Below are 16,764 nucleotides of genomic sequence, written 5' to 3' on the forward strand. Positions count from 1 at the left end.
TTATCACAAGGAGTGTTTTGGCCTATATGGATAGGTCAATTGACATACTGATTGTCTTTATTTTAGTCCCAGCTGGCAAGTATCATCAAGCCTACTCTTGTACTTTATAACCAGGTACTTTGTGTAAGCTAGATCTTAAGGAAGTATAGGCTAACCGTTTCTTTGTTTGTTTGTGTTGCAGGTGAGCTGTCCTCCTCCATGAATGGCCCTCGGTATCCTTCCCCTGCAGAGCTGGATGCCTTTGCCCAGAAGACGGCCAGCAGCCCCCTGTCCATCAAGATCTTCCCATCCAACATCAGAGTGCCGCAGCACAAACAGCTGAACAGGACTGTCAACGGCCTGGACACCACATGCACCCAGCACTACAGTCCCTACTCAGGAGGCTACCAGGGCCTACTGGGTGTTGTAAAGGCCACCGTCTCCATAGCCAAAGGCGTGCTGAAAAACTCTGAGGGCAAGAGGACTAAACATTCCCCCGCCCAAACTGCATCGGCACCATACAACCCTCTCAGTAACAACAGACACGGGCAGCAGAAGAGCTACCACATGGGCTCCTGCAAGCCTCCTGACGGGCCCAAAATGGCTGTTCCCTCTAATATCATTGTTGCTGCCTCTGTCATCCCCACCCCAGTAGGACAGACTCTGGCCTCTCAGTCGGACCTGGACGTCCAGAGCCTGCTGAGGCAGATGAACAGACACTCCCACAGCCAGGCCCTGCAGCACGGGGGAGAGGCCCAGCCAAGCCCCTCACGCCAGGCTGTGGCTGCTGTGGCCTGCTCAGACTCTGGCTTTACCTGGGGAGTGGTGCCCCAGAGCAGCCTAGCGTACTCCGGGGCTGTGCTGCCCACCCAGAGCGCAGACATGGCCCAGGCTGGCTACTTGGAGAGAGTGGACTATAGCATGTGGCAGCACCACCAACAGCAGCAGCACTACCAACAGGGGGCACTAAGGATGTACAACAATGCTCGGATGGGCAGCGGGGGAGGGGCCGTGGTCAGCCGCTCTCCAGAGACCTGTCTCCCTTTGGCCTGCTCAGCACAGCTCTCCTATAGGCGCCATCCCCTCAGTGCAGGCACTAACGGGGCAGGGATTGGGCAGGACCGGGTTATCTCCTCCCCTCTGAACTGTGCTGCTATGCATGGGGAGTTCTCTGTGGGCCAGTACTTCGCCCCTCCCTGGAACAGTGTTCTGGTCACTCCGGACAGCGACTGTTACAACCCTCAGGAGCTGGTGCCTGGTTCCTCTATGGGCCGGGCCAGAGACTTGGGGCTCTCCCAACCCCACCCTCACCCAAACCATCACCCCAACCACCAGCTCCACCCCCACCACCATCCTCACCACCAGGTCTACGCCACAGACCAGAGCTTGGGCCTCTGTTGTGGGCTGCCCAGCACCAGCTTGTGCCACGCTTCTGTGCTGAGCAGCAGCCTGCAGTCTCTGGAGTGCCTGATCAGTGATCTCCACCCGCCCTGCATCAAGGAGAGCATGCTGGGGCGGGGCTACGAGGCGGTGGGGATGCCAAGGCTACTAGACCACAACCTACAGCACACCCACGTCCAGCTGCCTGTGTTCAGATAAGACAGGATGTGTCCACACAGGGCACTCGGACTGAAATATTCTGTAAAACAGGAACTCCATGGATGCAGGTGTATAATTTTGAAGAGACCACCTCAGAATGAGAAACGTACGACACCTTTTTATTTTGCGTGTGTGTTGTATTGGTACAGGGCTATGTGGTTTGGAATTGACCAAGTGTTGTAAACCTTAAAAGGGTAATGATAATCATGACTGACCTGCAGGGTCATCTTTATTTGATGTCTTAATGTTTTCATTTACGGAGGATTTGTTGATCAATCAGAGAATCAGTTCACATCTGCCACATTTGTTCCTCAGAATAATGTGTTTTGAAGCTTGTTTTTTTCTCCATCTGTCCACTGTTGAATTTTTAAACCATTTCAGAATGTTGTAATTTGAAGTAAGGTGAAAAGGTGATGCGCAGGCAATCCTCCTAATGCCCTTTTAGTGCAAAAAAAATACAACTGAAAAATGGTACACACTTAGGGCATACAAGGGCCAAACTCCAGGCTTCCAGGGGCATACAAAGGCCCAACTCCAGGCCTCCAGACTGTCTTAACCCTTACACTTAATTGACCAATAAAGACCACTGATTATAATGCACTGCTGTAAGAACGGCAAAAATGGGTCGATTTAGACATGAGGAAATGTGTCAGGGAACCGTTTTTTATTTTCAAAAGAAACTTTATCTTGAATGTTTTTGTATTTTTGTTAGGTTGTGCCTATGTTGGCTGCTAATGGAGGATAATGTCTTGATATAATGATTGACCTTTATGTTTTTGTTGTCTTCTCTACTATTATGACTGTCTGTTACCACGCTGTTGCTAGGCCCCATGTCACAAGCAAGAGATCTGCTAGCCATCACGTTAATGTTTGATGGAATGACAGAGTTATCATATTTGACCTAAAACGGCACTGGGACTTTGGGGACGGGATGTGTCATTTGATTCTCTGATTTGTTCACATTTTGCTCTTAGCTTTGGTTGACATTCATCAGTTAGGTCATCAATCACAAAAATACTACCTTAATCAACAGGAGTCCCTCCAATAGTTTTCCGGAGACAGGACAAATGTGTTTTCAAACTGAAGGCATGACTATCAGATTGAAGTATTCCATGGTAGATCATTGGTTTACAAATGAGTCGAGTTTACTGGAGAGGTGTCCCCTACTGATCACTGGAGAACAGGCATTTCTTACAGTATAATTCACTGCTTTTCTGTCAATGTTTTCTTTCTGAAAATAAGATGTAGTTTCTTTTGTAGTGGTCTATCTGATGCCTGAGAAGTATGGCTATATAAAGAATCTCTTTATATGTCTGCACTGTCAAATGACTGTTTTATTTTTTTCAGTCAGTCAGGATTCTGTTGGTTGACAATGTACATAAATGACTCAATGATTATGAAGTGCAATTACAATATTTAACAGGTATTTAACTCTACAAACATGTTGAAATGACTACATTTACATGAGTACATGCATAACCCTAGACTCCCATACCCATTCTCCTATTCTTAATTAAGATTGTCAAATAAATATTTTTTTCCTTCTAATCCCAGCACTTTATTTTTGTTTTTAGGTGTACAAGTTGAAACACTACAGGCAAAAAAAAGCAGTAAGACACAACTGCATTCAGAAAATACAAAGAAGCAAAAATGTTAATTCCAAGTGGTCCTAAGTTTAATATTTGTATTTAATTATGCTAGGGTGCGTTTCATATCTATTGCGAGAGAAAGAACATGGGGGAGAGATTGTAGAAAGACCCAACACAAACGTTTTGTTTCTCTGAGCCTCTGGGTCCTCTAAATATACTCAAGGCTTAGTACAGTGACCCATGGGTCAGAGGCTAATCAGCTTTGTGACCTATCTGCTAACAACCCAATCAACCCATCTCACATCTCACATCTCTGAACACGTACAGAACATTGAGATCTAGTACATGTCTTTTTCCACATAACACCCTTACCACTTTCATCTGTATTCCAGAATGGACTAGAGTAGGAAAGAAGATTGCTAGACAGCACTATGCTTTGGAGAAAGGAGGAGTCCACTGCATATAGAGAGGTTGTTGGACAGAAGCTGGCCAGTAAGGTTCCATCGCTGACAGATACTACTATGACTACGACTACTACCTTACTGCCTTACTTACTGCCTTACTATCACTTTACTGTACCAGTCAAAAGTTTTGACCCATCTACTCATTCAAGGGTTTTTCTTTATTTTTACTATTTTCTACATCGTGGAATAATAGTGAAGACATAAACTATGAAATAACACATATGGAATCATGTAGTAACCAAAAAAGTGTTTAACAAATCAAAATACTTTGTTTGAGATTCTTGAATGTAGCCACCCTTTGCCTTGATGACAGCGTTATACCCTCTTGGCATTCTCTCAACCAGCTTCACCTGGAATGCTTTTCCAACAGTCTTGAAGGAGTTCCCACATATGCTGAGCACTTGTTGGCTGCGTTTCCTTCACTCTGCAAACCAACTCATCCCAAACCATCTCAATTGGGTTGAGGTCGAGTGATTGTGGAGGCCAGGTCATCTGATGCAGCACTCCATCACTCTCCTTCTTGGTCAAATAGCCCTTACACAGCTTGGAAGTGTGTTGGGTCATTGTCCTGTTGAAAAACAAATGATAGTCCCACTAAGCGCAAACCAGAATGGATTTCGTATCGCTGCAGAATGCTGTGGTAGCCATGCTGGTTAAGTGTGCCTTGAATTCTAAATAAATCAGATGGTGTCATCAGCAAAGCACCTCCTCCATGCTCCACGTTGGGAACCACACATGCAGAGATCATCAGTTCACCTACTCTGCGTCTCACAAAGACACGGCGGTTGGAATCAAAAATCTCAAATTCGGACTCATCAGACCAAAGGACAGATTTCCACCGGTCTAATGTCCATTTCTTATGTTTCTTGCACCAAGCAAGTCTCTTCTTCTTATTGGTGTCATTTAGTAGTGGTTTCTTTGCAGCAATTTGACCATGAAGGCCTGATTTCATGCAGTCTCCTCTGAACAGATGATGTTGAGCTGTGTCTGTCACTTGAACTCTGTGAAGCATTTATTTGGGCTGCAGTCTGAGGTGCAGTTAATTGCTCATTTCTGAGGCTGGTAACTAATTAACTTATCCTCTGCTGCAGGAGTAACTCTGGGTCTTCCTTTCCTGTGGTGGTCCTAATGAGAGCCAGTTTCATCAGAGTTTGATGGTTTTTGTGACTACACTCGAAGAAACTTTCAAAGTCTTCAATTCTCCAGATTAACTGACCATGTCTTAAAGTAATGAAGGACTGTCATTTCTCTTATTTGAGCTGTTCTTTCCATAATATGGACTTGGTCTTTTAACGAATAGGGCTATCTTCTGTATACAACCCCTACCTTGTTACAGCACAACTGATTGGCTGAAACACATTAAGAAGGAAATAAATTCCACAAATTAACTTTTAACAAGGGACATCTGTTAATTCAAATCAAATCAAATTGTATTTGTCACATACACATGGTTAGCAGATGTTAATGCGAGTGTAGCTAAATGCTTGTGCTTCTAGGTCCGACAATGCAGTAATAACCAACGAGTAATCTAACAATTTCACAACAACTACCTTACTACACAAGTGTAAAGGGATTAAGAATATGTACATAAAGATATATGAATGAGTGATGGTACAGAACCGCATAGGCAAGATGCAGAGGATGGTATCGAGTACAGTACAGTATATACATATGAGATGAGTCATGTAGGGTATGTAAACATTATATTAAGTGGCATTGTTTAAAGTGGCTAGTGATACATTTTTCCATTATTAAAGTGGCTGGAGTTGAGTCAGTATGTTGGCAGCAGCCACCCAATGTTAGTGGTGGCTGTTTAACAGTCTGATGGCCTTGAGATAGAAGCTGTTTTTCAGTCTCTCGGTCCCTGCTTTGCTGCACCTGTACTGACCTCGCCTTCTGGATGATAGCGGGCTGAACAGGCAGTGGCTCGGGTTGTTGTTGTCCTTGATGATCTTTATGGCCTTCCTGTGACATCGGGTGGTGTAGGTGTCCTGGAGGGCAGGTAGTTTGCCCCCGGTGATGTGTTGTGCAGACCTCACTACCCTCTGGAGAGCGTTACGGTTCTTCACCACGCTGTCTGTGTGGGTGGACCAATTCAGTTTGTCCGTGATGTGTAAGCCGAGGAATTTAACTTTCCACCCTCTCCACTACTGTCCCGTCGTTTTGGATAGGGGGGTGCTCCCTCTGCTAATTGAAATGCATTCCAGGTGACTACCTCATGAAGCTGGTTGGGAGAATACCAAAAGTTTACAAAACTGTCAAGGCAAAGGGTGGCTACTTTTGAAGAATCTCAAATATTAAATATATTTTGATTTGTTCAGCACTTTTTTGGTTACTACATGACTCCATATGTGTAATTTCATAGTTTTGTTGTCTTCACTATTATTCTACAACGTAGAACATAGTAAAAATGAACACTAACCCTTGAATGAGTAGGTGTCCTAACTCTTGACTGGCACTGTGTGTGATATATATATATATATATATATTTAATCATTGAAACGGCATGTCTATTACATGATTATAGCATCGCTGCCTAAGGATTTACTGTTGGCTGTTGAAACTGGATGCTTTTTTGTTATTATTTGAAAGGGTGATTCTATTCTATTTAGTATATTTTATTACAGGATGGCTCCAACGGTGTGGGGTAGCTTGGAGCTAGTGCATCCTTTAAAGAGGTGTGTGTGTGTGTGTGTGTGTGTGTGTGTGTGTGTGTGTGTGTGTGTATACAGTTGAAGTCTGAAGTTTACATACACCTTAGCCAAGTACATTTAAACTCAGTTTTTCTCAATTCCCGACTTTTAATCCTTGTAAAAAAATCAATGTCTTAGGTCAGTTAGGATCACCACTTTATTTTTAAGAATGTGACATTTCAGAATAATAGTAGAGAAAATAATTTCAGCTTTTCATTCATCACATTCCCAGTGGGTCAGAAGTTTACATACACTCAATAAATGTAAACTTCCGACTTCAACTGTAGGTCCCTTAATTTACCTCGTACTACTGCACATCAACTCTGCACTAGTACTCCCTCTCTATAGCAATGTTATTTTGACTAGTTATTCACTGTATTTTGTTCCTCGTGTCACTATTTCTGTTTTTTATCTTTAACTCTGCATTGTTGGAAAAGGAGCCGTAAGTAATCATTTCACTGTTAGTCGAAGCATGTTTACGAAGCATGTGACAAATAACATCTCATTGGATTTTTATTTGATTTTATTCATACATGTTAGGCGCACAAATGGGGGTCGCAATAAATCAGATTGAGGGCTGCATGTTTGACACCCCTGCTGGAAATAGGGGCTGTTGATTAAGCTGTTTCTTCAAAGTGTTTAGGTGTTGAGTAGGCCTGTTGAAAAGGTAGAGCTGTTAGTGAGGCCCTAGTCTCTTGTGTTTTGTCTGCCTTGCTTTGGGGCTTCCCGTCCTGTTCCTCCCCGTCTGCCCTGGTTCCTGGCTGAACCTGAGGCAGCTGTGCTGATAAACCTGCAGGATTACAGGGCCTGTTCGCCCTGAACAGCACAAGATCAGAGGGACAGGAGCCACTCTATCCTCTAGCACCACCAGAGTCCCTCAGGGACAGCGAGAGAGGGGAGATAATGGAGGAAGAAGGGGAAAGGGAAGGAAACGGGGATGAGAGTCAGTGGAATAGGGGGAAAGTATTGGTAAAATGGGATTGGTGAAAAAGGAAAGATCTCATTAGAGCAGTCATCCGAGTATCTTGACTGCATAATGCTATTGGAAATAAAGATGCAGAGTAAATGTGGAGTATGAAAGTGTTCCAGTATTTTATGCCCCTTTATCTACAGCGCATACATACAGTACTTTACAGGTTATACAATAACATTAGGGATTATCTTTTTCCGTCAACTGTCCAGCCCAAATTATAATTTTAACGGTCTAGATGAAAATAATGAAAGAAAATATATTTTATCAGGTAACAAAATTGTAAATGCCTGCGTTGTTTAGATTACATGTATTATAACTGATATGTACCATGATTGACTGAATGTTTTGTATCAACTCTATTTTAGTGGTCATAATGTGTTTTATTGTCAATTATTGTACCATTGTGTGACATTTGTCTAAGTATCTAACTATTTTATTTCTTCTAACTACATAGTAGTTTTGTTGCGTGTAAACAAACAGGTGACCGCTTTTGGATAAAGGTTTCAACTGCATCCCGTGAGAATTTCACAATCAATGAATTAACATTTAGTAAATGTCTCCTCCATGAGGTTGACAAGTGAATTGCTTCTTATGACGGATAGAGGCAGTAGCTGGTTTAAGTATAAAGTGATGAAAGACACCAACGTGACTCAATACACAGAACCCCCTTAAATCTTAAAAATGCAATATGTATATAGAAATCTACAGGTTATTCAGTGAAATCAGAATCACCTTTATTAGCCAAATACATTAGCATGTACAGGAATTTGACTCTGTGAAATGGTGCTGCCATAATAAACAGAATATACAGACAAACAGAACAAGCTATATAGACACAGAATTTACACAATCCACATACAGTATGTAGTCAATGAACACCACGCTAAAAACTACAGACTACACTATAAACACTATAAGCTACATTATGAATTGTAAATGTATAGATGTATGAATAAATCAGTTTACGGGATGATATGCTATAAGGGAAATATACACTCACCGGCCTGTTCACAAAAATGGATCGCTCCTACAGAGTGAGTCACATGGCCATGGCTTGCTAGTATATAAAGCTAGCAGACAGGCATTGAGGCATTCAGTTACTGTTCGATTGAACGTTACAATGGGCAAAACAAGTGACCTACGCGACTTACATGCTGATCAGACCGCAAGCGTTGCAAAATAAATGTCATTCAATCATTGCACCCACACTGCTCACGGGTGTCAACGAGCGTCTGTGTAGCCAAGTGTTAAAATAGAACTTAGTTCTATTTGTGACGCTTGATGTGCTGCAAGTCCTGCCTCTCCCATCTCCTCATTTGTTTTTAGGAGCATATACCCACATGCCATCTCCTCGTTGGTTTTTAAGAGCATATACCCACGTGGGTGATTGACAGGTGAACTGAGGTTTACACTCCAGTCCAGTTGGTTGTAATGTACCTTAAAGTTGGTTGCCAACTGCCATACAGTATTAAGTCCAAAGAAGAAGTCTGAAGGAGGAGAGATTACTAGAAAACAAACTTTTACCCTTTTATCTGTGGATTAATTGTCATAGTAGAGGACCTTGTGCATTTCAGGTCAAATAAAAACCCAATGTTTATACCCCAGGACAAATTAGCTAGCAACAGCATGCTAGCTAGCTAAATTTCCATAAATGTTTAATGCTTTTCGACCTGTCCCCAAATTAATATTGTTGGTTCAGAGAGTGTCCTGAACACGTATGGTGTGGGGGGACAAAATCAACATGCGCGCAATGGCGCACGATAACAGCTCGTTGATGAGTGAGGTCGAAGGAGAATGGCAAGAATTGTGCAAACTAACAGGCGGTCCACAAACACAAATAATGGTGCAGTACAACAGTGGTGTGCAGAATGGCATATCGGAAGTCACAACTCATCGATCCTTGTCACAGATTGGCTATTGCAGCAGATGACCACACTGGGAGTAATGTGCAGTTCTATGAAAGTGCAGGGTGCATCGTCCTTGGATGAATAGTAAACAGTGCCTGGTCCTTGAATGAGGAGATCATTGTGACTGGTTGGTAAGGGCCACGGCATGGGGGAAGAAGCTGTTCAGGTGGTGGGATGTTTTGGTCGTGATTGACCTAAAAAATCACTTCAATGTTATCAATGCACATAATCATATTCCAGGTATACATACAGGACAAACACAAGCATGTATCTCACAAATAAATAATTAGATTGCATTGACCATGCTCTTTGAACTGATTTGAGCCAATAAATGTTGTTCCAACAATTAGGAAATACAGTACTATTTCAGAAACAAACTTTCTGAAGTAAAATAAAATGTTGCTATTACAGCAAGCTTTCTAAATCACATGAAGTGCAACACCCCAATAGTGAATGAAACTGACATGTAAATGTATGTGCCAAATACTGTTTGGCATTGTCTAGCACTGCATTTGCTGATAGCTACTCTTTATTTTTTTGCTTACTATGACTGTGAGATGCAGTTGTCGCTCTTAGCTACCTTAAGATTAATACACTAACTGTTAGTCCCTCTGGATAAGAGCATCTGCTAAATGTCTAAAATGTTAAATGCAAAATGTGTCGAACAAATTGAATGGATTGAAAATATGTATTTCAAAAAGACATGAAGGAAGTGCAACCCTACTCAACTAAAGATTCAGTTGTTCAAACAAACATGCAGAAGCCACGCAAAAAACATCACACAACAGACAGCACTAAGCATTAAAACCACTAATGCTGGTTATAATCTCTAAAGGCACGGGGTAGTTAACTCTTCCCCTAGCTACAGGGCAGTGAGGGTACTATCTCACGTTTCAGGGTAGAGTTACAGTAGGGATTTCATGAGTCTTGTATCATCAGCAGATACACTCTTCCCTCCCACAGAGAGATACAGTACTAGAATAACACTGACCAGCTCTCTGGGTATCACTTCTAAATGTCTCTTACCTGATGGTGGATCATGTGTAACTGCAGCAGATTGCTTAATAGGCTTACACAACAAGAGTTGTGCTAGACCTGTAACATTCCTGCAATTTTTACATTTCTTGAATTTATAACAGACTCAACACGGAATATGCCACTTTCCATCCAGTAGCAACATCCAGTAGCCAAACCGTCAACATTCAGTAGGGAGGGACTTAAAAGGAGGGACATGAAATTAATAATACAAATGGTGATAAGAATAAAAACAGTGTCATTGAAATAAAGTCCTCACTCCTCATAAGCTGGAATGTTCCATAACCTGAGAGAAAGGATGAAAAATAGAAGACTGAAAGAAAATAACACGCAGGATGCTGCTGTGGTCCAGTATGGGGGACATCAAACACTATAGTCCAGCTCTGCATTCAGCATTGTGTACATCTCATAGATTGCATCCACTGTGGCCGTGTAATTGATGAGGAACTGGCGTACACTAGCCATGCAGTCCTCCTCTCTGACCTCTTGACCTTTTGACAGGGCCTTTATAAAGTCTGACTTATAGGGTGCTGCAAGCAACGCCGCCTGGAGGGGACAAAGAGAAATCCAGTTGTTACATAGTTACTACACCTTGGCTGGGCAGTTCATCTACATTCAAATTCAATCCGTCGTTTTCAGTTATTACATGTAGAAATGAAGTTCAATATGAAATCAATACATTCAGAGGTGCTTGTGAACCAGGGTTAAGTAGAACACCAAGTCACAAGTAAAAGGCTAGGAGGTCAAGACTATGCTACCACATGACTGTAGTCACATGGTCTCACCTTAAATATCTTCTGCACTAGCCAGCCGTGGTATTTCTTTAGGGCCTGGTCGTAGGCTTTGGTGATGTTGACACGGATGAGGTTAGGGTTGTTCTCATCTTTCTCTCCATCTGCCAAGCTCTGAAGCAGGATCTGGATGAAACGGAGGCCTCTGCGGGAGAGAGGACAATCAGCTTAACTCATTTGATTTCAGTCACAACATTATTCATGACGTGCAGATCTCTATCTAGAAATAAGAACACAATTTCACAGCCTCTAGTCAGCCCAATTCTGATCTTTTGACCAACCACATCAGATATTCTTCAGAACTGATCTGATTGGTCAAAAGACTAATTAGTGAAAGAAAATATCAGAATTGGGCTACCACTGTAAACACAGCCTTAAACACATTCAGGTGAGATGATTCTGAGCTCACCTCTTCAGCCACATCAGGGCCAAGGTGGCTCCCACTTTGGGCCACTCTGTGCCATATGCCTCCTTCTCTGACTCCACTATCTGCTGTAGTGTTGCATACTTGGCAGGGTCCTTGTCATACACACTTCTGATTTTCTGGAAGGAAATTATTACTAACAAAATGTATAGACATAGGCATTTGTTGCTGTAGGGTTACTCTTATTTTAAGGCACAATTAGAGGGTGTGGAAAACATACTTACTGTTATATTGCCACTGATGTCTGATTTGATAGGAACAAATACTTTTGACCCCAGGCAGTCTGGAAAGAAGAAAGAGAGGGACAAAACATTGGATTGAAATGCAACCAAGCAGTTATGAGTAAATGCAGACACAGCATCTTGGATATAGCCGGAGAAACATCCTTGGGGAAGGAAAGAATAGAATAGAAATGACACTTATTCTCCCACAATGCTTATGTGAATTATATGAAAGTTTCTTGTTGGGCAATCAATAGAGAAAAGGGTCCATTCAAGTCTAAAGTCACAAGGAGGCCAATGCAGCAGGCAGTGTGGGAGGAGAGAGAGAAGAGCTACAGCAGCTGCATACTAATTCACATGGCCCCTCTTGCACTTTGGTTTCACCACCTCAATACTTCCTTGGTTTTAAAATCAGATTATTACACTTTATGTTAAGACTATTCCTTGACATTTCCAAGCTGTAAAAACAACATCGTGCAAGGTTGTTACCACACTGACACTACTAGCGCATTTAAATCTCAAAATGAGCCTATGATTGAGCCACCCACAAAGAGTTTTTTGCGGATCATTCAAAATGTAATAACAGGTTATTATGGTAGGCCTACTCTATTCGGTTGGGTGATGGTCATCTTTATGCAACTCTGTCGTTAACAAAGCGATTATAACGGCGCTGTACATACTCAACGTCATATGTTGTTTATTCAACAAGGTCAATGGCACTGTCTAGACAACTTAGTCAAACCTGTGTTGGTTTCTAAGACTAAATACACATTTAAGTTGATTGTTTTTAATTTAGTTCAGTCTATTTCTAAATGTTGTTATTGGTGAAGACAATCATGAAAAGTGAAACAAAAAGAAAATGAAGTGACGACATTTTCTAAGGTATCGGTGACTGTGAGACAACTTGAGCGCCTCTCCAGTTTCATGAAGACCAATGAATGTGATAGGCTACAGGTCGTCTACCGACCGTTCAGGTGTACTTCTGTACTCACCAAAAAAAGGCGGAAGATATGCCACTGACTCCAGAAAGAACTTTGTATCCACTGATTTGTCGACTGGAAGTTCTCCAAATTGGTTATCCATTAAAAGTGACATCGTTTTCTGAAATTATATGTGACTAACTACAGAATGATAACGACTGCTGTCTGTGAATAATAAACCCGGAACTGTCTTCCGTGTTCACTGTCTTCTACGCCTACGGCAAGGCAACTGTATACTCTGGCAAGGCACGCTGACTTGGCAGGGGGCGCGCCCTGATCGTTCACGTCATCAACAGGTGTTAGAAAGTGAAAGAAAAAATGTTCGTGTGAGATACGCTAGAATGGAAACATTCTACCTTCTTGGACTGAGCAAGCCTTACATATGCAGTTTTAAAAACGGTTATTCGTTGTACTAAGAGTAGTAGTGGAAATATCTAATTTATAGTAAAAGCATTGCATGAATCTATCATCATATTTGCAGGTCCGGGAAAAATAGCATTTTATAAAAATGTCGTGCTATTCTACATCATTTGACATATTACGGGATAATGGACAGAGAGAAAGGCCTATGCGTTAATTTTATCACATTTCTCCAATGCCAAATCAGCGTGTCCAGTTTGCAACGGAATTGTCCCTGTTTGCAAATAATTAAATCTGAGAAGTCATCAGGAATTGAGCATGGTACTTTCAAAAGTTAGCAACTGGGTAACCTTTTGGGTCAGACATGGACAAACCCACGTGGGTTACATGTAGGTCCCAAATGGGTCCTGAATACTTTTTAATGGGCTGTAAGTGGGCAAATCTTGTGTTATTTTTCAGGAATAAGGATTGGGACTCAATTAGGAAAACCATTTGGGTCACAAACAGGCAAACCCATGTGGGCTACAACTTGGGTACCAAATGGGCTATCTGGTGTGAATATGGTCACGGATTGTCTCTGGGTGTCTACAAGTTACCACAGCCACAATGTCAAAATTTGCTATATCTAAAAAAAATATATGAAAACAAAACATTTCATTTTTTGGTCTTAATTTAAGGTTAAGGTTAGGTTTAAAATCATTTTTTCAATCTCAACTGTCCGTTTCATTAAATAGTACCCGCAAAACACCAGTCTCAACGTCAACAGTGAAGAGGCGACTCCAGGATGCTGGCCTTCTAGGCAGAGTTCCTCTGTCCAGTGTCTGTGTTATTTTGGCCATCTTAATCTTTTTTTTTTATTGGCCAGTCTGAGATATGGCTTTTTCTTTGCAACTCTGCCTAGAAGGCCAGCATCCCGGAGTCACCTCTTCACTGTTGACGTTGAGACTGGTGTTTTGCGGGTACTATTTAATGAAGCTGCCAATTGAGGTCTTGTGAGGCGTCTGTTTCTCAAACTATACACTCTAATGTACTTGTCCTCTTGCTCAGTTGTACACCAGGGCCTCCTACTCCTCGTTCTATTCTGGTTAGGGCCAGTTTGCACTGTTCTGTGAAGGGAGTAGTACACAGCGTTGTACGAGATCTTCAGTTTCTTGGCAATTTCTCGCATGGAACAGCCTTAATTTCTCAGAACAAGAATAGACTGGCGAGATTCAGAAGAAAGGTCTTTGCTTCTGGAAATTTTGAGCCTGTAATCAAACCCACAAATGCTGATGCTCCAGATACTCATCTAGTCTAAAGAAGGCCAGTTTTATTGCTTCTTTAATCAGAACAACAGTTTTCAGCTGTGCTAACATAATTGTAAAAGGGTTTTCTAATGATCAATTAGCCTTTTAAAATGAAAAACTTGGATTACCATTAGAACACAGGAGGGATGGTTGTTGATAAAGTGCCTCTGTATGCCTATGTAGATATTCCATTAAAATTTATCCGTTTCCAACTACAATAGGAATGTACAACATTAACAATGTCTACACTCTATTTCTGATTAATTTCATGTTATTTTAATGGACAAAAAAATTTGCTTTTCTTTCAAAAACAAGGACATTTCTAAGTGACCCCAAACTTTTGAACGGTAGTGTAATGTGGGTGTGTGCATGAGCGAGTACATGTGTGTTAAGGGGCAGAGAATCAGAGCAGGTGGTCAGTCCATTTCAAGTGTTCAACAGTCTGATGGCTTGTAAATAGAAAACTGTTGATATCAGACCTAATGCTCGGATATCATCTGCCTGACTGGCTTGTGTGGGGTCCTTGATGATGCTGAGTGCCTTCCTCAGACACCGTTTAATGTAGATGTGCTGGATGGGTGGGTGTACTTTCCCAATGATGTACTGGGCCATCTTCACCAACCGCTGGAGGGCCTTGCGGTCATGGATGGAGAAATTCCCGTACCAGGCCGCATTTCTTCAGGCATCTTAGAAAGTAGAGACGATGTTGCGTCCTCTTGACAAGAGTGTGATTTTGTTAGTCCCTGACAAGTCCTTGGTGATGTGGACGCCTAAGAACTTAAAACTCTCTCTACCAAAATCCTGTTTATGTGGATCGTGGCAAGGACACCTGTATCTTTGTAGTGACTGTGTGTATTGATACACCATCCAAAGTGTAATTAATAACTTCACCATGCTCAAAGGAATATTCAATGTCTGCTTCTTTTTTTTTTACCCATCTACCAATAGGTGTGCTTCTTTGTGAGGCATTGGAAAACCTCCCTGGTCTTTGTGGTTGAATCTGTGTTTGATATTCACTGCTCGACTGAGGGACTGTACAGATAATTGTATGTGTGGGATACAGAGTCATTCAAAAATCATGTTAAACACTATTATTGCACACAGAGTGAGTCCATGCAACTTTCGTTACTTGTTAAGAACATTTTTACCCGTGAACTTATTTAGGCTTGCCATAACAAAGGGGTTAAAAACATATTGACTCAAGAGTGGGTACAGTGTGCCTGGTATGCTGGCCTTGATGTGGACCATGAACAGCCTCCCGAAGCCTTCATGATGACTGAGGTGAGCGCCATGGGGCAATAGTCATTTGGGCATGTCACCTTGTTTTTATTGGGCACTGGGATGATGGTTGTCTCCTTAAAGCAGGTGGGGACTGCAGCCTGGGACAGGGACAGATTGAAGATGTGCAAGAAGACCCGCAAGCTGGTTAACACACACTCTGAGGACGTGGCCAGGGATGCTATCTGGGCCGACGGCTTTGTGAGTGTTCACTCTTCAGAGTTTTCCTAACGTCAGCCTCGGAAAATGAAAGAACCCGGTCGTCCAGAGCAGAAAGACTCTTCCTGTTTGGCTCGGTTGTCTGCATTGAAGCGAGCATAGAATGGGTTAAACTCGTCTGGGAGGGAGGCTTAGGTGGGCACCACACAGTTGGATTTGCCTTTGTATTCTGTGATAGTCGGTAGTCCTTGCCAAATGCAATGCAAGTCTGCAAGTCTGAGAACATAAATTCAAGTTTGAGTCTGAATTGTGTTTTTGCGTCCCTAATGAATTTTTATTTTTTTGCAGAGTTCCTACCTGCTTGCCTTGTATGCGTGCCAGAGTCCTTAGGGTTCGTTCTGCTGACATGAATGCTGCAGTACTGGCTCTCAGCATTGTACAGATATCTCCATTAATCCAGGGTTTTTGGTTGGGGTATGTCAAGATTGTTATTGTGGGTACATCATCAACACGTTTCCTAACGAAGCCTGTGACTGACGATGTGTATTCCACATGAAGGGCTAATATGATGGCTGCCATTTTGGTTGCAGAAAGCTGATGAATTGTTCAGGAATTGCTTGGGAAATGATTTGAGATTCACATGCTGTATGTTGGGGATTTTTTTTGAGTGGAATCGAACAAACTTGAGTAGAACCGATTTAAGGATTCAAGTATTTTTGGAGGAATTTATAGATTTTTTTTTATATTATAAAGATTTCGTAAAATTAAAAAAACTTAAACTAACTGGCTAAACTCAGCTTGTTAGAACAGACTGACCAGATACATTTAAATGACATGATCTTGAATTTATTCTGAAATCTGACTGGTCAAAAAATATAAATATTTTCAAATGAAAAAAAAAAAAAGTGATTACGGTTACTGTATGTCAACTAGAGCCCATTCAAATGGTAAAGGTTCCATTTGGCTACATTTACACAGGCAACCAATTCTGATCTTTTACCCAATTATTGGCAAAAGAGCTGATCT

At 41.9% G+C, this 16,764-nt stretch overlaps 2 protein-coding genes across 2 annotated transcripts in view; one reads left to right on the top strand and one right to left on the bottom strand.

Annotated features, from left to right (window-relative positions):
- LOC139421921 (protein FAM222A-like) overlaps window positions 1-3,123 on the top strand; it is a 39,672-nt gene extending 36,549 nt beyond the window's left edge. The window contains exon 3 of the mRNA XM_071173057.1: window positions 182-3,123. Coding sequence (XP_071029158.1) covers window positions 182-1,578 — 1,397 coding nt within the window. The 3' untranslated portion in view covers window positions 1,579-3,123. The remainder of the gene's footprint in view (window positions 1-181) is intronic.
- Window positions 3,124-9,878: 6,755 nt separating this feature from the next.
- Window positions 9,879-12,934, bottom strand: LOC139422875 (glycolipid transfer protein-like). Its single transcript, XM_071174310.1, has 5 exons — window positions 12,668-12,934; window positions 11,679-11,737; window positions 11,440-11,573; window positions 11,025-11,175; window positions 9,879-10,785 (listed from the first exon to the last, which is right to left on the bottom strand). The coding sequence occupies exons 1-5, from the start codon at window positions 12,768-12,770 to the stop codon at window positions 10,603-10,605; spliced, it is 630 nt and encodes a 209-aa protein (XP_071030411.1). The 5' UTR covers window positions 12,771-12,934; the 3' UTR covers window positions 9,879-10,602.
- Between the last annotated feature and the right edge of the window lie 3,830 nt (window positions 12,935-16,764).

This window comes from Oncorhynchus clarkii, chromosome 12 (genome assembly GCF_045791955.1).
Source record: "Oncorhynchus clarkii lewisi isolate Uvic-CL-2024 chromosome 12, UVic_Ocla_1.0, whole genome shotgun sequence".
NCBI classification, from domain to species: Eukaryota; Metazoa; Chordata; class Actinopteri; order Salmoniformes; family Salmonidae; genus Oncorhynchus; species Oncorhynchus clarkii.

What these genes read in the sequence shown, in the direction of transcription:
- LOC139422875 (XM_071174310.1), bottom strand. Translation starts at nt 12,770, where the DNA reads ATGTCACTTTTAATGGATAACCAATTTGGAGAACTTCCAGTCGACAAA. An exon ending in ATATCTTCCGCCTTTTTTTG is followed by an intron (nt 11,738 to 12,667) that starts GTGAGTACAGAA and finishes TCTTCTTTCCAG; the next exon opens with ACTGCCTGGGGTCAAAAGTA. An exon ending in TAGTGCAGAAGATATTTAAG is followed by an intron (nt 10,786 to 11,024) that starts GTGAGACCATGT and finishes TGTCCCCTCCAG; the next exon opens with GCGGCGTTGCTTGCAGCACC.